At 43.1% G+C, this 23,222-nt stretch overlaps 1 protein-coding gene across 3 annotated transcripts; it reads right to left on the bottom strand.

Annotated features, from left to right (window-relative positions):
* Positions 1 to 405: 405 nt before the first annotated feature.
* Positions 406 to 19,757, bottom strand: CCN3 (cellular communication network factor 3). 3 transcript variants are annotated; one of them, XM_029591944.1, is made up of 5 exons: positions 19,600 to 19,750; positions 19,009 to 19,228; positions 17,534 to 17,779; positions 2,414 to 2,631; positions 406 to 1,923 (listed from the first exon to the last, which is right to left on the bottom strand). In XM_029591944.1, exons 1-5 carry the CDS (start codon positions 19,645 to 19,647, stop codon positions 1,630 to 1,632), a joined length of 1,026 nt encoding a protein of 341 aa, XP_029447804.1. In that variant the 5' UTR covers positions 19,648 to 19,750; the 3' UTR covers positions 406 to 1,629. The 3 variants fall into 3 exon arrangements, with proteins under 3 accessions (XP_029447804.1, XP_029447807.1, XP_029447805.1); XM_029591947.1 differs by having other exon boundaries at positions 2,414 to 2,566; positions 19,600 to 19,729; XM_029591945.1 differs by lacking the exon at positions 19,009 to 19,228 and having other exon boundaries at positions 19,600 to 19,757.
* Between the last annotated feature and the right edge of the window lie 3,465 nt (positions 19,758 to 23,222).

Raw genomic sequence — 23,222 nt, 5'->3', positions numbered from 1 at the left:
ATGCTGAGGACCACATTGCACATTGTTTCATTCAGATTACTTCGTCCTAGTGAGAGTTATTACAGAATATTTGGGGCCTCTTTTGAATGGTATATCTCCCTTTATAAATGTACTTAAATACACAATTGTGCTGAAAAGTGCTGTGAAGGGGGAAGATGTTATTCTTACTATCCAATATGCAAGTCTTTAGGGTCAATATGCAAGTCTTTAGGATCATTAATAAAGACTTAACTATGCACTGTTTACAGAACAGTGCATAGTTAAGTCTTATTTTTCCTATGGGAAATTTAATTTAGAAGTCCATACATGCATGAGGTAAAAACAAAATTGGATCAACCTATTCTTAAAAACTGGAGTTAGACGGTAGCTCTTAAAGGGAAGGAAGGTGATGTTTTAGGTTGGTCAAAGTTACATGGATAAAAGGTTGCTTTTTTTTTTGGAAGATCTTGAAAAAGAAGATTGTGTTTCAGTTTGGCAGCCCCTTAGCAGGTACATGATTTCACATGGTGTGTCCCCTTTTATGGACATTCTGCCCACACTGTGTACCAAGTGAAGAATAGAGGGGCTTCCCTGAGTACTGCTATTACTACTGCCAATTTATCTGCTGCTATAAGATGTATGCAGTGCTATACAGACACATGGAAAAAGCAGCCCCAGCGCTGTGGAGCTTACAATTTGTTTGGCATACAAACAAGAACTTTGATTATTATAGAAACTCGATATAAACTAGACCATGAGCAGGGAGAACCAGTTTTCAGAGTTTAGAAGCTGCCTCAAAAAGGAAGGATTTTTAGGCAGGATTTAAGTCGGCCATTTTAACAAAGCCAAAGGTTGCTGCCTTCTAAGCCTCTAATTAGAAAACACTACTGCACTGGAGTACTCTGACAGGAAATAGAGCTTCAGGATACAGTATTCTAACGTATCAGAAGTCTTGTAGCCATATTGGCCCTAGAGAAAACTGAAATCATCATAGGTTGTAATAGCTTTTACAGAGCCAACAAGAAAGATGTGCAGGAGCTTTAAATACATGTGACAGCTAGGAAGGAGGGAATGTGTGATCTCAAAATCACATGAACTACAATATCTTTGCTGTTGGCCCTATAAAGGTTCCACATCCTACAAATATTTCAGTTCACTGTACCAAGAAATTCACTAGAACAAAGCTCATTTTAATTGAATTTCACTGAAAGACGTATACAAACCCCCTCCCCTAGAAAACACAATTATGTAAATTGTATATGAAGCGTTTATAAATTAAAGTGCTTTTGTTATCACCAACTCAAATACTTTATGTAAAATATGCAATATATACTATATCTATGCTATTCAGGGTTCTGGAAAACAATGGAGAAAGCCTACAATTCAACTTTTTGCAGTAGTCAGACAAATGCTACAATGCATTTGTTCTTCCCACAATGGTAAGAATGATTTCAGTGAGTACAGAAATAACGCATTCTTTGCAATAAATTGTGTGGCCAATGCACACTATATAATTTTACATTCAAAACTGCAAGAGTAATGATGGGTTAGAGCTGATAAAAAAAATAAATAAATAATAAAGTAGTCCATAAAAGAGACCGTGAATTCAAAATGCCCAGCCTTTTTAAAGGTTACCCAAATTGCGCCAATTTAGATTTTTAATCCATCAAACACTGGATCGAGCATTTGGTAGATGGCATTGTCCTGGGGACAGTTCCTGTGGCAGGCACAAGTGTTGATCAGCATCATTGACCTTTTCCTGATTTTGCCCTGGGGACACCGGAACTCCACCTGCACTGTTTTGGTGCTGTGGGGGGTGCAGCATCGTCCATCGGTGCAGACACCACAGAACCTGGGCTTGTACGCCTTGACACTGGTGCAGTTCTTGAACTCATAATGAATTGACTTAAGAGACTTCTTTATCTTCAGGCATCTTTTCCCTTTCTAAGAATGAAATAAATCTTTAGTTCTCTTTAGACTTTGACAATATCAGATTTTGAAAAAATTCAGTGAATAGAATCATCAAGTATATTTTTTTTAGAGAATACAGTAAGTATTCTGAAGGAACTGGAGACTCCTTGGCACGTCTTTCAGTACATTGTGCCTATATAAAGAATACCGCTGGTCCATTTTATCTAGCAGCTGGTAGGATAAAACTTTTGCATATTTTATGCAAGTTTTTCCTGAGCTTGTTTTAACATTCCTGAGAAGAAATAGCTGAAAAACATCCCCATAGTAATTGCTCATTTTTCTCAAAAAGAATAAAAAAAAAAAAGGCCCCCATTACAATATGTCACACTGTAATAACAGTGAACTCAACTTTCACAGAATTATACTTAACATTTCCCCATTCCACAAATCGGTTTAATGTTTAAAGTTCCTTGCCACATATTTGCCAATCTGATTGGGCAACTCCTGGCCTCCTGGAACCTACCTTTGCAGGACTGTGCCCTCCATCCTCCCTCTGGCAAGGCCGCACCATGCAGAGACGAGACTGTTTCACCATCTCGCAGCGGTGATTCTGGTTGCTGACCCGGGTAGACGAGCCCATGCCACAGCTCTTGGAGCAAGCACTCCATTCGGTTGTCTGTTCAATACAGTTCAAATACGAGTCAGAGGCATCAGTTCCAAGTGTGGCTTCTTGTCTGAAAGCTGGAATATAAAACACAAGTCAAAGTAATTGACTCACATTAGTTCTTGTGCATGTGATCTCACGTTCCTCTGTTTTTATTTTTTCTATTCCCCCTTAGCAATCGAGCCAAACAAGACCGCTGTTTCTAATATATATGTTGACCTATGTTCTGAAGGCATGTGCTTTTTTTTTTGTTTTCTTTTTTAAAGGTATGCCTACAATACGTTTAATACCAGGCAGAGTTGCATTACTTTCTCAAACCAGATTGGAAATCTAACTTCTGCTGTCCCACCCCCTATAAACTGCTGCCTAACATAGTAACATGGTAATGATGGCAGAAAAACACCCAAATAGTCCATCCTGCCATCTTTCCTTGAGCCATCCTTTCCTGCATTCCTTGCCATCTATTTCTACCTTTCAGTTCTTGGATCCTTCCTCCCCCCCCCCGCCATCCTCAGACTTGAACCTCTCTGTTCTCCCTCTCCTTTCTCTGCTGCCCTTTCATCCTAGCACAAGCCAGGGACTTGCTCTGGGCCACTGCAAGCGACCTGGCCCAGCAGGAAAGAAACTGTGGATTTCTCTGTCTTGTCTTCCCAGTGGTGATGGCCTGGGCCTAGGGAGATTAATATTCAAGGACTACCAACATGGTTCCTCTTGACAGTGGCAATCCAGCATGAGGGGAGAGCTCAGATAACCGTGGCAAGCAGGAAATGCATCTTACATTTTTAAAAAAAGTATTATTAATCTTCAGCCTTTCCTGACACTTCAAAATAGATTATATTCTGGTGCTGTAGGTTTTTCCCTATCCCCAGAGGGTTTACAACCTAAGGGGCCTAAAGGTTACTAAAGGTTTTCTCCAATGTTGTGTCTATGGGAAAAATGCTTAGTAAATAGTGCCCTGCATTTGGCCTAGAGGCAATGGAAAGTGAAGTGACTTGCCCAAGGACATAAAGGAGTGACAGCAGGATCTGAGCTCCAGATGCTCTGGTTTAGGGGTTGCTGCTCTAACAACTAGGCTACTCTCCCTTGCTGTTAGGCTTGCCTCATCCCTTGGTCTATCGGGGGTGATGCTTACTTTTGCTTCTCCAGGGCCTAGGGGGAGTCAGTAGAAGCAGCACCAGAGGCAGAGGCATTTTCTACCTGTCCTTTGCTTGCTGCTCGCCTTTGGCAGCCAAACTCCATGCTACACCAGTCTGCTGGGAAATTTCTTGATGACTCAGAGCAGTGGACCAAAACTGGTTCCAGGATGTTATGCATCAAAAGGCTAATAATGCCACATCATAGTTACTAATACCATCACTAAATGAGGGATTTTTCTCCATTTGATGTAAGCACAAATACTTTTAATATCATGTGGTCACCCACTTTTAAGCAATCTGTAGTACTACTGTGAAAATGTGCTCAGTAGTACAAATAAATGCACAGTGAAATTTGAAAAACCCGGGGATAGTGTAGAGAACCCTATGTGTTCCTACTAGGAGGAATGTTCCATTACCATAGGGGGAATAAGAGTAGTATTAGTGTGGGTTTTAGCTCCCCCATGTGGGAGACTATATGGTAGCGTCCCCAGAGTATATAAACCTATGCCAAAATTTTATGATATGGACTCTTTAGTTATTGCTGGTAAGGGCAGCATGTCATTGTTCTGGCTCCGGTTTTATTTGTTTTTTTAGGGAAGGGTACTTGGGCCTCTAAGAATGAAGTCTGGGTATGGAAGGAGGAAAGGGTACCTTTGCCTAATTTTGTGATATCTTTTTGGAACCTTTTGGTTTCAGAGAAGGAACTTATTCCATCCTATAAATAATAATAAATAATTAAAACTAACTCACATCTGGCCCAGAAAGCCTCGCGGTGAAGGAGCCGTGCCCCCAAAGAAGACACCAGGCCAATCAGAGGGCAGATACAGCCCTTTAAATTACAGGCAATTCTCGGCGGTGTCGCATGCCCAAAGGAGCGTGACCTAAGGGGCCTGCCCCTTAGTGCGCCCCTTTGTGAGCCCAAGGAATTAGGTCTAAGGCCCTTTCCCGATAGTCTGCCTCGCCTCAGCACTGATACATGCGAGTCACAGCCAACATACTTACTCCCCCTCCAACCTCCTCCAGCATTCATCCAGCTTCCTCCAGCATTCTTCCAGCCTCCTCCAGCATTCTTCCAGCATTCATCTCATCCTCTATCGCATAACTAGACCACTATGCTACCGGGATTCCCAATTCCTATTCTTCATCGCAGCTTCCACAACTCAGATAAAGCAACAATGCAATATCATTCACGCTCTTCCAAAACCCTCATCCCGATCCTGATCACCCCAATCATCCAACTCCTAGGTCTCGCTTTATTCTCCCTAACTCTCTTCAACGCACAATCCATCACTAAGAAAACTCTGATCCTCAATGACTATCTCCTGGACGCCAAACCAGACATCTGCGCCATAACGGAAACCTGGCTTAAACCAACAGATATAGCCCTAATAAATCAACTCCCCACTCAGATGTATGACTTCTTTTCCCTCCCTCGACTAAAGAAAAGGGGTGTGGGCCTACTTCTGGCAACGAAAAAAGAGCTGAGAGTCTCCCAACTCCCAATAAAATCGGATTCAAAACTGGAAATAGGCCTCTTCAAAACAACCCAACTCCAAATCCTCTTAGTTTACGCCCCTCCAGGACTCCTCAACTTGGACGCCTCCCTCATAATAGAATTAATTGCAAAACACATTAACCTGGACTCACCCGCCTTGATCCTGGGAGATTTCAACCTGCATGTCAATAACACCACACTCACAACCAACTGCGAAGCCTTACACTCTACACTTACAGCCATGGGCTTCCAACAGATTATAAACAAGCCCACCCACAAAGCAGGCCACACCCTGGACCTCATTTTCACGAACTCCAGCATCACGCACTCATCCCCTCTGGTTTGCACTCCAGTCCCCTGGTCGAATCACTCACTAATCGCCGCTACTTTTTCAATAACAGAAACCCGTAATCTTCTTCCCCCTCAATCCCCGTTCATCTACAGAAGATCTTGCTCTTCTGATGACCTCAACCTCCACCTGGCTAAAAAACTTACACACTTAAACCTTTCAGATCCCAACCCAGCCTTATCATCCTGGACCAATATCACAGAGGAAATAGCAAATAATATATGTCCACTTTCAACAAAAACACTCAACTCAAATTCCCCAAAGAGACAACCATGGTTCACCAAAGACTTATGGAAACTCAAACAAATCCTCAGAAGAAAGGAAAACTTATGGCGCAAAACCCTCTGCCCCAGCACACTTTCCACCTACAAATCTGCCCTCCACCAATACAGGAACTCTACCCTAAAGGCAAAAAGGGATTTCCACGCTCACAAGATTCACGACCTTACCTTTGACGCAAGAGCCCTCTTCTCCTACGTTTCAGAACTAACACATCCTAGCACCCCATCTATCCCCAATGAACAAGCACAATCCAAAGCCGATTAACTAGCTCTATTCTTCCAAAGTAAAATCACCAATCTCTTAACCCTCTTGCCACCTAGTCCCACCCCTCTGACTAGCTCCTACCAACTACTCAACAAAAGAATCTCACTGGATGCGTTCGAACCTACCACCGCCTTAGAGATCCAATCCCTGTTAAAGAAAATGAAACTGTCCTCCCATCCCTTTGACCTAATACCATCAAAACTACTTCTGCTAATACCCAAAACTATCTCCAAACCACTAACAGACATTGTAAATTGTTCCTTAACCAAGGAAATCTTCCCTGATGCCCTAAAAACTGCCTCTCTGAAACCACTACTAAAGAAGCCAGACTTGGATCCCAAGAATCCAAACAACTTCTGCCCAATCTCCAACCTGCCTTTTGTAGCAAAGATTTTGGAAAAACTGGTCAATTCACAACTCTCTAACTACCTCGAAGATCACGAAATACTACATCCCACACAATACGGGTTTCACAAGGCTTTAAGCACTGAAACCCTACTCCTATCACTAACAGACCACCTCATCATGCGCTTGGACAAAGGACAATCTTTCTTACTAATTCTACTGGACCTGTCGGCAGCTTTCGATACTGTCAACCATGCCACCCTCCTCAACCTCCTCTTGGACATCGGAATAACAGGCTCTGCTCACACATGGTTCAAAACATTCCTTAGTAACAGAGGTTACAAAGTTAAAATCAATAATAAAGAATTCCCCCGCTACAATTCCTCACAAGGAGTCCCTCAAGGCTCCTCACTATCCCCAACTCTATTCAACATATACCTTCTTCCTTTATGCCAACTGTTAACTAACCTGCAACTAAAACATTTCTTATACGCCGACGACATTCAAATTCTGATACCCATCAAAGAATCTATCACAAAAACTCTTAAATACTGGGAAAACTGCCTCCAAGAGATCAACGGACTCCTCGCAAACCTAAATCTGATTCTAAACTCGGCCAAAACGGAACTCCTCCTCATCACACCCGAAAACAGCAACTCCCCACAAACTGCTCCAATGAACACCATTGTTACACAAGCAAGAGACCTAGGGGTAGTAATAGACAAACACTTGAATCTAAAAACATTTATTAACAATACAACCAAGAACTGCTTCTACAAGCTGCAGGTAATCAAAAGAATGAAACCACTCCTACACTTTCATGACTTCAGAACAGTCCTACAATCCATAATATTCTCCAAGATAGATTATTGCAACTCTATCTTACTAGGCCTCCTGTCCTCTTCCATCAAACCACTTCAGATGCTTCAGAATGCAGCAGCCAGAATCCTGACAAATTCCAGAAGAAGAGACCACATCTCTCCTATTCTAATAAATCTACATTGACTGCCAATACACTACAGAATCCTACACAAGTCCTTCACCATCATCCATAAATCCATCCACTCCCTAGCCCCTCTCAACCTCCAAATCCCCCTCAGACTACACAATCATCCAGACCCATCAGAGAAGCCTACAAAGGATCACTGACTGTTCCCCCAATTAAATCTACACACCATATAACACTCAGAGACCGGGCCTTCTCTACAGCGGGCCCCGCTCTTTGGAATACCTTACCACCTGATCTCAGACTTGAACCTTGCCTATTAACATTCAGAAAAAGGCTTAAGACTTGGCTATTTAAACAAGCCTTTCCTGAGTCTAATATCCAAGGAGCGATCCTACGGCAATCAAGCTCTCCAGAGTCTAATATCCATTGAGAGACCTTACTGCACAATGTAAATAATATCCATAAAGAGACATTACTGCACAATGTAAATAATCTACCTCTGTAAAGGCATATTTATTCTTGACTATTCTTGTCTTCTTCCCCACAGTTTCAATAACCTTGTTATATTGTAACTTTTTGCTTCCTCTGCACTGGTTAAAAGTACAAAGTTATTGTACCCCCCTGTTATTTGTAAACCGACATGATATGATTGTATCATGAATGCCGGTATAGAAAAGCTTTAAATAAATAAATAAAATAAATCCTTCCTCTCTCTATTTTGGGTTACCCCTTTTATTTTTTTTTCAACATGCCTGAGTACCCTAGGGCCCAGGGCCTCAGTATGTTTCATTTAAAGGGAGTGGTGCCTCTCGTCCAGAGAGAGCCAATGGGTTTCCTGGTAGAGGAATGAATCTGGGATCATTCCTGGGGAGAAGCAGATTGTGAAGAAGATCTGAGGCACCCATTCGGTGACATTCACATCATCAGGATGTTGAAGGAAGGAGTGTGGAGGTACCCTCCAGGCAGGGCTGGCACGTCCATTAGGCCCCGCTTGCGGCACCACGTGGCTGCTCTTCGGTGCCCCCTATGGCTCGTGGCCCTGAGAAGCATATAGTTGATGCCGAAATGGGGGCGGCGGCAGCGCAAGGGTCGCCTAGGGCGTCCAATACCCTTGCACCGGCCCTGCCTCCAGCTCTAAACAGGGAGAAAGGAAAAGGAGTAAGAACTTTGTGCTGAACAACTGGACTAAAAGTATGAGATAAGGGACTTTACTGTAGTAATCTAAATTGGAAGTAATCAGCCTATCTACCAAACTCTGGGAGGAAGCTCCCAAACTATCCTCTTAACTGGAAAGGATCAGGAATGAGATTAATGGATTCCAGTAACAAGATCCATGGGAAGCCTAAAATCAAAGATTTATTACAAGATCTCAAGCTGTTAAATGGATTGTAAATACCAAGAACCTGTAATATAGTCATTTCATCAAAATTCCATTTTTAATCAGTAAAAGTTAAGTAGCACAGTCATAAATTTAAACAAAACAAAACAAAACAAAAACAGGCCTATGGCTAGAACCTCTCCCTTCAAAACCCTAATAAAGTGTCCTCAGTCCCCAAATACTGTGGTCTGAAGGTGCCCCCCCCCCTCCCCAGCGTCCCTTCCTCATTATCATTATTATCTTTTAAATCATTTTCTCTGGACCTGCTAACGCCCCTCCTGCTGTTATAAAAGGCTTGAGCATACCCCAGCCATACCGCCCAGCTCCCATCCCACCTGATACAAGAAAATATCTCTTCTAGCACTAGAAAGTAAGTCTCTTTACTCTCAGTTTCTATCACTCCTCCAGGGGATAGAACTGTCAGTGACCCGATGCAGAGGAGTTTCATTTATAAATGTTCTGGAAAGGAATACAACAAGTGAGGTTATCAAATTTGCAGAGGATACAAAATTATTCAGAGTAGTTAAATCACAAGCAGATTGTGATACATTACAGGAGGACCTTGCAAGACTGGAAGATTGGGCATCCAAATGGCAGATGAAATTTAATGTGGATAAGTGCAAGGTGATACATATAGGGAAAAGTAATCCTTTCTGTTGTTACATGATGTTAGGTTCCCTATTAGGAGCTACCACCCAGGAAAAAGATCTAGGCATCATAGTGGATAATGCTTTGAAATTGTCGGTTCAGTGTGCTGCGACAGTTAAAAAAGCAAACAGAATGTTAGGAATTATTAGGAAGGGAATGGTTAATAAAACGGAAAATGTCATAATGCCTCCATATCGCTCCACGGTGAGACCGCATCTTGAATACTGTGTACAATTCTGGTCACCGCATCTCAAAAAAGATATAGATACAATGGAGAAGGTACAGAGAAGGGTGACCAAAATGATAAAGGGGATGGAACAGCTCTCCTATGAGAAAAGACTAAAGAGGTTAGTACTTTTCAGCTTGGAGAAGAGACGGTTGAGGGGGGATATGACACAGGTCTTTACAATCATGAGAGGTCTTGAACGAGTAGATGTGAATTGGTTATTTACACTTTCGGATAATAGAAGCACTAGGGGGCACTCCATGAAGTTAGCAAGTAGCACATTTAAGACTAATCGGAGAAAATTCTTTTTCACTCAATGCACAAATAAGCTCTGGAATTTGTTGCCAGAGGATGTGGTTAGTGAAGTTAGTGTAGCTGGGTTTAAAAACGTCTTGGATAAGTTCTTGGAGAAGTCCATTAACTGATAGAAATCAAGTTGACTTAAGGAATGGCCTCTGCTCTTACTAGCATCAGTAGCATGGGATCTGATATAATTCATAATTCTGGTTCAGAATTATGGCTCATTCAGCCATTCCCAGAGGGCTGATTCATACTGACACTGCGGAAATATAGTGAATTTCTAACTATCAGATTCAAAGGATGTGGAAGATTTAGGAAACTTGTAAGCTCTGCAAAGCATATAATTAAAGGCCAGGAAGGCATCAATGACAATGTTTGCACCACAATACAGGGAAGCTGGGTCCAGGATGCAGGCTTTTGTCTTGCAGATGCATATCTCAACGGACAGGAGCCAGGTGAAAAGAGTCTTCTTTTAAGGTTACAGCTTTAATTAAGTCCTGGCGTCAGCAAACGGAATCCAGGCCTATCTCCTATATAGGACACAGACTTGCTATCTGTTTACACAACAAAGAAGATCAACAGGATATCAGAAGGAACAAAGTGCATCAAAGCCATGTTGATAAAGGAACTTTTTATGGTGGGAGGGTGTTGTCAGGGAAGATAAGTAACAAGTATGATTTTTACAAATGAATGAAGGATGTCCTCACAAGCATTTTCTATGCATAATAGGTTATCATGACAACAGCATCATGTGTTTTTTTAAATGAGTTTTTGGGCAGTTACGTGATTCTAGAAACTTCGGCAAATGATGTATCTTTGACTATAAAGGAGAGCCACTTCTGTTATTCTGGGAGATGCTAGTTATTTTGAAAGATAGAGGGCATTTAGCATACAGCATCTCCCAGGAACACTTGGTAAAGCCAAATAAATTTTACTTTGTACCATTGTACTGAGTCTGAGTGTTCTTGTTGCCCTGGCCCTGTCCAGAAATTATGGACAGATCTTCTTAGTGTTTAGGTACTTGCCAGGTTCTGGTGGACTGGTTTGGCCTCTGTTGGAAATAGGATGCTGGGCTTGATGGACCCTTGGTCTGATCCAGCATGGCAATTTCTTATGTAATCTTGAGTTGTCTTTCTTTAATTATGATACTATCTCCTCATTTTTGAAGCAAGGAAGTTTTCCACCCTTCCTACCTCTTGTGTGTTTCCCCCTGCTGCATCTGAGTCAAAGATTTTTATGTTCCACCTGGAACTGAGTGCCCTTGAAAGCAGGGTACTATTTCTATTGGGAAAGAGGTGTATTTTGCCTAGGAAGAGCCTGAAGAGTGAATGTTTAATCAGAAGATAAATGGATTCCTGTGAATTGTCGCAGGGAAGGATCTGAAGGTATTGTGTAAGAATTGTGTCGCCGCTGATTCAAGTATGCTGCCCCTGAGAGGAGATTGCCCACAGGTACTTTCAGTAGGAGATCAAAGATATTTAAGACAACTTCAGGAAAGGTATGAGAATTGGGGCTGGCTATGTTCTGATAATTATTTGAAACTCTATGCTAACCATTCTACAGTGGGAAGAAGATTTGTGATAAATTTGGGAGCTGAAAGAAGGATGAAGCTTTCATTAGAATGAGTAACTAGAAAGAAACAGAGAGCAATTGTTAAGGAATTGGCTTCCATAAATTCAAAGACTGTGCTAGAAGAGTGAGGTCACAAGTTTATTAATCTTTCTTCTTCATTATTTTTCAGTAACTTTATTTAAAATAAAAGCAGTAAATATTCATCAGTCAATTTATCAACTATCACATTTCTTCTTGGTGTGATCATTGCTGCTATAGACTGTGGAAATTATCAGTGCTGTTTACTGAGACTAGGAAAAGGACTGTGTACTTTGGAGAATGCAAAAGGGCCTTTATGCTACATTTTCCCCTAAAGGGAGCCCTGGACCTCATAAGTAGAAGCTATCGATGGAGAACTGGGTGCAGATAGGGTCCATCTATTTTGCTCTGTGCCCTTGGTTCCAGTCTAAGTGTTCTGACCTGCTCAGGTGTTAAAGGTATAAATAATGCACAAGAAGCAAACATTTTCAATTGAAAAGGAAGTTCTAGAACAAAAGGTTACTATATGAAATTCAAAGGGTGGAAACACAGGTGTATACTGTATATAAGGGCATATTTCTTCACAGAAAGAGTGGTACATGCATAGAATTATTCCCAGTGGTGGCAGGAAAGGCCAAAATAGTAGCAGAATTCAGGAAAGCCGGGGATTAGCACAGGAGATACTTAGTTGAAAGGAAATGAAGGTAAAGCCAGAAATCAAGTAGACTATGGTACTGCAATAGGAATGGGCAGACTTGATGGGCCTGAAGTCTTTATCTGACATCCAATTTCATGAAGAGATCCTGTTGAATCCCTATCAGAAACCATACAAAATATTGCGTTTGGGGGGAGGAAACATAATAACAATGTGGGTAAGGAGCTCCCCCATGTGGGAGAGTATACATGGGGGGAGAGTATACCTGGGGGAGCTCCTTACATTGCATGCCACCCCTATAGCAGGGGTGGCATGCAATGGCTGTCTCCTGGTCTCATCTGTTTGCTTAAGCCTTACTGGCTCCATGGAGCCTATCTTGGTTATGGAAGTTTCTTTCCACCCTCCTATCATTTTTATAATGTTATGTTGATTTATTTCAGTTCTGAGTACCTATTAGCTAGGGACTCAATTATTTTCATTGCGGCTCTAACATCAAAGGTAGAGGTCCATTCTCTGTGAAAGAACCTTAGGATTGTCTGTATCCAGAGGAAGAATGATTTACAGCCATCTAGAGGAGAAGGAGAGAGGAGAGAAAGGAGTTTGGATGGACCCCCATTAGGGCCCATTGACATGGAGATTTTGGGAGAAGAGGAGTAACAGGAGTATCACTCTGTTACTAGAGGGGAGAAGAGAATATGGTGAGGAAACTAAGGCATGTGAAAAGACAATGTGGCGAGGCAGAAGATAAATGACTGTGTATTCAACTGAATTTCATCTTTGATATTTCATCTAAATTGGGAGGGAAGTAATAAACTTGTCCCATACCAATGGGATGGGAGAAACATCACATTAAAGACTGAATGAATTGGCTTTACCATCTTTAGTTTAAAATAAGACCTTGAGAAGCCACAAATTCATTAAGACATATTTTAATGTCTTTAAGTGAATTAAACAGCTGTAAATAATATTTTCATTTTTTCACATCTCATTAAAAGTTATGTTGGAAACTAAGTCATCTTCCAGTGTGTTTCTTAGTGTCTAGCAATTAATAAACTCATCAGTGCTGTTATCGTTAGTGCTGTGTACAAGAACTGTGAACTGGGTCTTAACTTTCAAGGTCCTTGCATTGAAAATACTTATCTTTTTTCCCGTTCAGGGAATCCTGGTAAATAACATATTAGACTTAAAAGGGAAGTTTACTATCAGTTACTGTATTTGAGATATGGCCTCTGGATTCACTATGCGGGATAACATTTTTGTTTCATTCTGAGCCTCCCTGTTCTCAAGAATGCTTCATATTTCCCTTTACATTATAGAGCTTGATCTAAACAATGAGGATGATGACCAATGGTAGATTTATAAACCCGACTGCCCGTAGGCATTTGGACAGCTGGCTGCCCGCCACACCCCCTACCCAAAGTGATGGTCAGCCTGGGTGGAGGGCGAAGCTGCCTCTGTTGACTTGGTGTATTGGCCCTGCTGAAAACCGCAGCATCTCATTGGTGCCCCCACGGCCCACCCCTGCCAATGGTTCTACTTGCAAGCAGAACTACTGCTCCTAGGCAATTTCCTATTCTGCCTGGTAAATCCACCCCTAGCGATGATGGCAGAGCATAGGACTCTATTGTTATAGTAGAACTTTAAAGGGACTGAGGGCAAACAGCTAACCCAGTGTTTGCGTAAAAGTAATATAAATACAAAAAATATAAGAAAATATGGCAGAAGAAACTACCAGACCCATTTAATGTAGCCATTTTTCCTACCTACTCCATTACTACTTGATCACTGGCTTTATCCTTGCTTTTCCACCACTAAGTATCTTCTGTTACTTTCCTATATGCCCCCTACAGCTATGAAACTGCTTGGCAATTATAATAATTAAATAGTTTATTACTTTTTGACATAAAGTCTAATTTACAGCTTATTATATTGTATTCCTACTGTGCAAATACAGTAATTAAAAGCCGGTCTCTGTTACTAACCTCTTTTCTACCAATAGCTTTAAACCTTGCAACCATGAGCTATTTCAAATATCCCGTAACAATACCTCTCCGACGGGCCGATACAGTAAAGCGCGGCCGCAGTTACCCCGTTTCTAATCCGCTGTTTACTCACAATTTGGCTGCGTAAGTCCAACCCGCGATTCACTATCCCCTTTAACCCATCCTTACCGCTTCTTTAAATCAACGAGTAACCCTTTCCGCCCGCGGCATGTATATGAGACGTAAATGATCGGATTAGCTATTCCCTCCCATTCAGTAACGTGCGCCCCGACTATCGCCTTTTTAACCTGCAGTTTAGCCGCGTCTTTAACCTGCTAAATTACCGCCTACCCTTACCCCTGCGTTAGAGGCAGGGGTAAGGGTAAGCGGCAAACTTTCCCCCAGCCCCCGCTCACCTGCCCTGGCCGCCGGTCTCCAGGGCAGCCCCAGTACTCTCTCCCCTCCTCGCGAAGCAAGGCGCAGGGTGAAAAGCGACTCGACATGCTATTCAAGTATTGTAAATAAAGTGTAACAAAAGTTAACTTTCTTTTTCTTACAGTCCTCTCTGCCCTCCTCCGGAGGCGCGCACCGCGGCTCCCCTGCCTCCCGAGGGCAGCCGGCGGTGAAAGTGGCTTCCAGCAGCCCCCACCGGCGAATATGGATGAACGCATGCCCGTAGTGCACGGGCGCTCGTCAGCAAAGGCGCATGAATGGGCGTGCGTGACGTCATGGCTTACGTTCATATGCTTTCGCTGACTTGGGCGCCCGTCAATTTGGGTGCTCACAAGATGTCTATAACTGAGATTTATGTCTGCCACAAAGAAAATAATCAACACATAAGCAGTGGAAAGGGGGGAAGCCATAGGGGTCACCGCTGGCAATGACTGCTCTCCCCTGCCCTTCTAAATTTCTATTGGGCTCCCTGCTTACCGAGCATATCTAGAAGCTTGTAAGGTTTGATGAGGAATGTTTCTGTTTTCACAATATTATGATGTCTAAATCAAGGGAAACCTATAACCACTTTAAATAACTCTAGGTATATATAAACATTGGAGCACAGTTACTTTCAAAACTCCGTTTCAGAAAATAATTAGAATAATTATAACTCATTCTTATGACATCATAGAAATATAGAAGCATAGTCACTCTAATGCCTTCCCACACACTCCTCTCAGTCAAGCTCCCTCCTTTAAATTCCCTTCTCAGTCACTCTCCCTCCTTTCCACTCACTCCCTTCCTTCAGTCTCTCATTCCTTCCCACACACTCCCTTCCCTCTCAATCAGGCTCCCTCCTTTTCACTCCCTCCTTCCCACTCACTGCCTTCCTTCTCAGTCATCAACTCTCTCCCCAGTCACTGCCTTCCTTCTTAATCACACACTCACTCACTCATTCCCTTTCTTCTCAGTCAGACTGCCTTCCTTCCCAGTCACACATACTCCCTTCGCTCTCAGGCCCACTCCTTCTCCCTCTCCTCCCCTCATTCTCTCCCTTTCCTTCTCTCTCAGTTACATACCCTCAGCCTCCCCTCTGTTACTCACCACCCTCGCCCCCGTGACGTCACACACGCCTGTTCATACACTTTCGCTGGCTTGAGCACCCAAATTGGGTGCTCAAGCCAGCAGTTATAGGTTTCGCCTATACAGTAAAATGGATTGCGCTTCATGGACGCGTGTTGGACGCGGCTTGCATTTGCATGCCATTTAAATACAGTATCAAGTGGTAGGTGATCCGAACTGTGCGTGCGGCAAACACGGGTGCACCGGGCACTAACGCACCTCTTTCTACCGCCCCTTACTGTATTGGCCCGCAAGTCAGGGACAGTGGCCATGCTGTGCAGCCCATGCCCTAAAACTGGCAAGGCTGCCTTAAAAGCTTATCCTTTTTAAGTCATCAATACATTCAGAGGGAAGTATAACTTTTTTAATTTGTTTTTGGAACTCATCAGAATTCAGGACAGTATCTCTTTAAAGAGTTTAATAGTTTCCTTCTTGCTCATCTAAAAATCATGACAACTGTTAGCTGTGATACCTTTTGAGACTACACAAACCCTTCTTCTGAAGGCTGGTAGAACTGCACCAGAGAATGAAAAATTCATAGCAGCAAAGAACTGGGGACTAACATAACAACATAAATTAAATAATTTGTCTGAACACCTCTCACAATGCCATCCTATGCACGCCTCTGTAAGACAATTCATAGCTTCAGCTGTCTGAAATGTGGAGGTGAACAAAAAAATTGCACACAGGAGAAAGGCTATACAGGGAAGAGTCAAATATACCTCAAGCTAATTGAAGTATCTTTCTGTAGTAGAAGATAAAAAAACAACATTCATCCATTGAGGCAGCTCAAGAACCTTGCAGAGTTTAGGCTACTCAGTTGAAGAACCAGATGCTCTCCAAGGGGCTGATGCAATAAAGTGCGCATAGCCTAGCGCACAGGTTTACAGATGCTTGGATGCGCTAGACTAGCGCCAGATGCAGTAAGGAGATTAACGCATTCAAAACGTACCCGAACCCAATAGCGCCCGTCAGATATTAATTGCATCAGATGAGGACATAAGCTATTTCCTCCGATGCAGTAAAGCACCGGGCGCCCAACGCATACTTTTTAATGCGATAAATTTAACTCCTCAGAGGTAGGGTAAAGTCAGCTTGCAATCAAGGGCTCATGAAAAACATTAAAAAATACTAAAGGTTCTCTGTGTGTCCTCCTGCCTAGTATCATTGTGATACTTAAATTAACTGCTTGCGGTGTTGAAAAATAAATGTACATTGGCTTGATTAAAGAAAAGAAATTCTTATGGCTGCACAATTTAGATGACCATAGCAAGGGGCACTTTGCTTTGGGTGACTTCAGCAATCTCAGCAAAATAACACAGAAACTGGCCTGCGAAAGCGGGCTAAAAACGGATGCTCATACTGATGCATTTGAGTGCTATGGACGCACAAATCTTCCCTGTTTTGCACAGCCCTTCATTTAAATACTGCATCAGGCACCTAGGGGATGTAGCTGTTTGCGCATTAGGAAAACAGGCGCTCAATACGAGTGCCCGTTTCAGCATGCTTCCTATTGCATATGCCCCCAAGTGATGTAAGGGGGCCAAAACTAGACATGGCTGTTTTGGGAAAGAAAAGATCAAAAGGACATGCCAGAAGGAAAGAAACTAGTGCTTTCACTAGACAAGTAGCACCAACAAAACATTTACTGTAGAAACCAAATACGTTGCACGCTGTATTATTCAAAAACTGCGGGATGAGGTGTTCATGCTGCATTTGGTTTGGAAACTACAGTCCCAAACTTGGGAGCATAGTGAGAGATTTTAAGGGTTTCCCCATTTTTAAATGATGTCAGAGAATAACAAGTCTGCTGAGTTTCTTACCAGCCAGAGCAAAGCCTGCTGCTTCCCCCTGGGAATCACAGACCCACTTTTCACAGCATTCTCCCGGAATCGGAACTTTCCTGGGGAAGAGGCAGTCAGGACCAGGAAGCAGCAGGTCCATGTTGCAGCGGGGCACACAGCCGACCTGCCCATCAGAGCAAGCGCAGTGGTATTTACAGCTGGGCTGGAATGTTTCACCGTTGCGATAAATGACCCCATCGTACACACAGTGGTCGCCTTCAAGAGCTAGAGTAGGACCAAAGGAAAATCAACATTTCTGTAGCACTCAGCCAGCGTGAAATACATTTGTAAGCCACAGCTGCTTCTTTATAATTATCGCTTTTAAACTCACATATATTAAGCTATTAAGTGCCAGCCTTCCGCCCATCCCTCGTCCTACACCAGGAAAATCAGTTTTCCTGCATCCTACTAATCTAAGTCAGTGGTTGCAGAATATAGCGGATAAGCTCCAACTCAGAATAATTAGAGCTTCCTTTGTTTATTGCTTTGCATAAAAATCACAGAGGGCTTAAATCTGGTTACCTCTCTCTTTGTAATTGATACCTTCATTACGTTGTGCCTCTCTGAGTGCTGGAAAAGCAGGGAGAAACAAGGAACAACTGCTAGGACTTAAAGTATTTCCCCTTTTTTTAACCAACAAACCTTGGTCTATGTTTCAGTGGAGCGGTTATAAATACATTTATTTTATTAAAAATGTTTTTCATTCTACTCTACCTGGGCAAGTAGTTCAGAGTAGATTACACTTCTTAACATCAGACAACTATCAAGCACATAACAAACAAACACTGAATGAAAAACAAAACGCAGAATTTGATCGACTACATGGGCTCGATTGCTGGATAAGTAGGACTTGTCCGGCTATCTAGCGGTCTGCTGAAAATGACTTATCCGGGAATCTTTTAGCCAGTCAATTTGTGGGTGGGCAGTGGGCGAATCTGGTCAGCAATACTTATCCAGTACACTTAACTGGATAAGTGGCAATATTCGTTCTTATCCGGTTAAGTTAATTGGATAAGTTAGTACAGCCATAGAGCTGGTCTAACTTAGTCAGATGTAACTTATCCAGCTAAGTAGTGCTTTGACTGCAGATATCCCTAAACGGACAGCCATAGGTATGGGCAACACAGACGGCTTTGCATTGCTTTCTAAATAACGGACAGCCAGAAATCTCATGAATGGCCAGAGGGACAGCATTCCATATGATAGGACCTGAGACTGTGAGCACATGCTGGCGAGTTGCTTGCAAGTGGACCTCCCTGAAAGATGGACCCGTCAACAGATTTTTGTCTGCGGGCTGTAGACCACAGATAGGACAATACAGTTTCTGAGAACTTTCCCCATCAATTCTTTATAAAATGCATTTACGCCATTGCAGTTAGGAATGATTGCTAACACTGTAGCACAGAGACAGGATGGTGCCTTGGTTAATCTGCTTTCAGATCCCTAACTCTTACCCATACAGATGCCCTCTCCAGCCCTGGGTTCCGCACTGTAGTTACAGTAGAGTCCACTGTTCTCCTGGCAGGGGTGCAGTTCAGAGCAGCTCTCCCCTCCCTGGCGGGCACACACCGGGCAGCAGGCACAGCCATCCAGCATTATGGGCACCCCAGGTGCACAGCGAGGCGCCTCCTCTGGGCACTTGCTGCACTCCAGCGGGCAGTGCTGAGCAATTACCTGTGGGAGGAGCGACAGCCGTAAGCTGAGCAGTGATCACATCTCTCTGTTCACTGTAGTTACAGTAGAGTTGCACTGCTTGCAAAAGGTTTACTTGCTAGTAGGCATGAGAGAGGCAGATGCACATTGCCAGTTCTCCGGCTCATACACAGATATGCCAGGTATCCCAGCAGTGCCTGCACACTTCAGCTTGCTTGATTTCAAAAGTGCTTTTTGTTTTACTTCTCTGTCCTTCTAGTCTCATCTACCTCTAGGCATTTCAAGTCATGCACACCCTTCTTCCCCACACTAACGCTCCGCAGATTATATCAACCATAGTTACTGCGTAACTAATGTAACAAAAACACATTCGAGCTCGGAAATGTGCTTGCCTTGTTCAAGAGAAGAAGTAGCAGCAACGTTGAGGACAGGCACCACATCCTTACACAATTCTTTATCTCCTCGAGCAGCTGACGAACTCTTTCTTCTCTGTACTTGCACTGGCATCCAGTCCGCTCTTCCCTCCAGATGTCAGGGAGAACGGAGGAGGTTTATATAGAGCCTGTCTGCCAGGGAGAGAGCAGGGCGTGTCCAGCCCTACAGCTGTGGCAAGTCGAAGCTGCGTAGCCCTTCACATAACTTTCTTATGTATGTTTGATGCAGGGCTTCCTGCTATCCGGCAATTATACTTCCTCTAAACCGTTTGTACTAAAGAGGAAGGTTAATTTTATGACCTTTTCAGATGACCCGAGCGGTCTCTGCAGGAAAGGGTCAAATGCAATGGGCTCTAGAGTAGCCAGGCAGGGACAGCATGCGATGGAACTGCAAAGAAGGATAGATTAATATAATTAAATAGTAATATTAAAATAATAACAGTGTGAAAACAATCAAAGAGCCTAGGAACCAGAAGAAAGTGAATTAAAATAGAATTTTACAGGACTTTTCTTTTGCTGTTTACCTAGACAAAAGGGGCCCAATATTCAAAGATATCCAGATATAACTTATTCGATAACTTAGAAGGGATATTCAGTAGCACGGCTTTCTCTACATACTTATTAGGTTAACTTAATTGGATAAGGCTGAATATAGCCACTTATCCAGTTAAGATAACCGGAAACATTGCCCCATCTCAATCCACTCATTGCCTGCCCCAAAATATCCAGCTATCTACTTAGATGAATAAATACTTATTCGGCTAAGTGGTGGCCGCTGAACTTTGCTAAGCAGCGCTAAAAATCGGCCTCCCTGTTATTTCAAAACTGCGTGGGCAGCTACAAAATCCACAGGCACGTTTAGCTGCAGACTTTGTATCAGTTCTGAAAGGAAAAGTCCATGCATGCTGTTTATTTGAAACTTGCCCAAGGTGAAAAGTACCTACAGGAATTTGCACCTAGGTTGTCTGCTGATATTTTGGGGGCAAAAACATCAATCGGAGTTTTGAAAATGCAAACATATATGCGTTGTTGCCTCTTCTGGCCAAAAGCTGCCGTGGGAATGGCTCCACAGGAACAACATGTAGCAAGACCTACTTTTATCCGCACACAGGCTGGGCAGTTTTCAAATAGCCCTTTAACTCATGAAAGTAGCTATTTACACAGGCAAATGGTTTTTGAAAATTGCCCTCATGTTGTATAATTTCCCATCAATATTTTATAAAGTTTAATGAAAGTATATTTGTGTAACCCTTAATGGGGTGTGTTAAGACCCAAGGGCACACAATCTTATTTATATCTTCTGGGGCTGCTCCAGCTAGCCATTCACTCCCATGCTGATCCGTAATCCCTGGGGGGGGGGGGGGGGGGGGGGGTTTACGCTTGCCGTCTGAGGCAGCCCGTGGTGCAGCCCTCTCACCTCTTTACACAAGCTTCAGGCTCCAGCTCCTCGTCACTGGCGGCGGTGAGCCACCAGTCCCGATCTCAGACTTCCACCAGCACTTCCAACCCTGCTCCGCTGCCCGGGACCTCCGGCCAGGATGCCTCCATTCGTCGGGCCTCTCCACAGAGTTCGTGGAGAGACGTTGCCGGCAGCGCCGTGCCCCTCCCTAGGCGCGCGCGCACCAGTGAAACTTTTGAAGGGCCGCAGTAGGAACCTGGCCACAGACCCAGATGTTGACATCAGTTCCATCAACATATAAAAGCTCAGGCAGCGCTCCTCAGCGTTGCCTTTGCAACAGGTCTCTGTTTCCTGATTCAGGTCATGAGTGCTCGTTGCTTCTTCATGTCTCCTGATCGTGTTCTTGTGTCTTCGGTTCCTGTGTTCGTCTACTGGAATGACTACCTGGTTCTGACCTCTGCTACGCCTGACCTAGCCTGCCTTCTCCAAGCCTGATCTCTGCTACACCTGACCTTGCCTGCCTTCTCCGTGCCTTGACCATTGCTACGTCTGACCACGCCTGCCTTCTCCGTGCCTTGACCATTGCTATGTCTAATCACGCCTGCTTTCTCCGTGCCTTGACCATTGCTACATCTGACCACGCCTGCCTTCTCCATGCCTTGACCATTGCTACGAATGACTTCATCTCAGACTTTCTTGAGTCCAGAGTTCCACATTGCTTGCTACACCTTCCAAATGCCACCAGCTTCCATTCAAGCTCGACAGTGACGCCTCTGTCCCTATCCTCTGGACACGGACTATTAAGACTTCAGCCTTCCTTTGCTCAGGCACCTTTGGTTCCTTCTTGTCCCTTGGTGCTTGAGTTTCTGTTCCACGTCCTGTCTGGGATAGGACCATGCCACCTGCTGGCTGCTGTCTCTGGGCTGAACCATCTCCTACCTGTACTTAACATTGAGGCCCGCCGAAGTCCTGCCGGCCCCAGCACCCAAAGGCTCAACCCAAGGGGAACATGGGCTAGTATAGGTGAAACTCCAGTGGCCTCTAGCTTCAGCCCACTCTTCCTGCTGACGGTGGGGACCCATAGGCCCTTGCCTATGGGTTGCGTCAACCCCACCTCAGCCTAAGGATCCACCTCCTACACAACAGGGGGAAGCTCTCGCTTATGGCCCAGATGCTGAAAAGAGGTCGCCAGTTTGTGTGCTGTACTTTAAGTGCTTCTCATGGGGTGAGAGGTTGTAAGAACTGAGACAGGAACAGGACTGGGTGTTAAAATAAAGTTTACTGATTCTTAAAATCAAATTAAAGTCCATTGTCTGAAATGAGAGTGTATTTATTTTATTTTATTTAATTTAATAATTTTTATATACTGGTTTTTCATGCAAACATATCAAATCGGTTTACAGTAGCTAACAAATATTCATTTAAAAATATTTGCATTTCCAAAAGAAAAAGGAAGTAAATACATAGTTTCATAATATAAATAAAATTAAATAGTAATCTAAATAAAATGGTAAACTAAATAATTATAAAATCTAAACAGGTAGAGAGGTAGTGTAGTAAGAGCAGAGATTAATAAAATAAAAAATATACATTACCTTGGTATATAATCAGTAGTCTGATATCATTAGGATAACATCTCTTGTAGGCTTGTTTAAATAGCCATGTTTTAATGCCCTTTTTAAATAATTTAATGTCTGCTTACAATCGTAATTCTTGTGGTATAGAGTTCCATAGTATGGGTCCAGCAATAGAGATAGTTCTTTCTCTTACATTATTTAGATGCGCAATCTTAGGGGAAGGAATTGACAACATCCCTGTACCTGTTGATCTAGTGATTCTTGAAGGAATATGGAAATGAAGTGATGAAGTTAACCATTCAATTTTTTCATTGTAGAGCATTTTATGAATAAGGGACAGGATTTTATGCTGGGCCCTGTATTTAACAGGCAACCAGTGGAGGTCCTTTAATATTGGGGTAATATGGTCAGATCTTTTAGTTCCTGTCAAAAGTCTAGCTGCTGAGTTCTGCACAAGTTGCAATGGTCTTGTAACATTTGCTGGTAGGCCTAAAAATAATGAATTGCAGTAGTCTAATCTCGACAAAACAAGTGCCTGTAAAACTGTTCTAAAATCTTTTGGGACTAGAAGAGGTTTTAATCTTTTAATGACATTTAATTTAAAA

The sequence above is a fragment of the Rhinatrema bivittatum genome, chromosome 2 (genome assembly GCF_901001135.1).
Source record: "Rhinatrema bivittatum chromosome 2, aRhiBiv1.1, whole genome shotgun sequence".
Lineage (NCBI taxonomy): Eukaryota > Metazoa > Chordata > Amphibia > Gymnophiona > Rhinatrematidae > Rhinatrema > Rhinatrema bivittatum.
The sequence above is the reverse complement of the archived record's forward strand: the minus strand, read 5'-3'. Positions and strand labels throughout refer to the sequence as shown.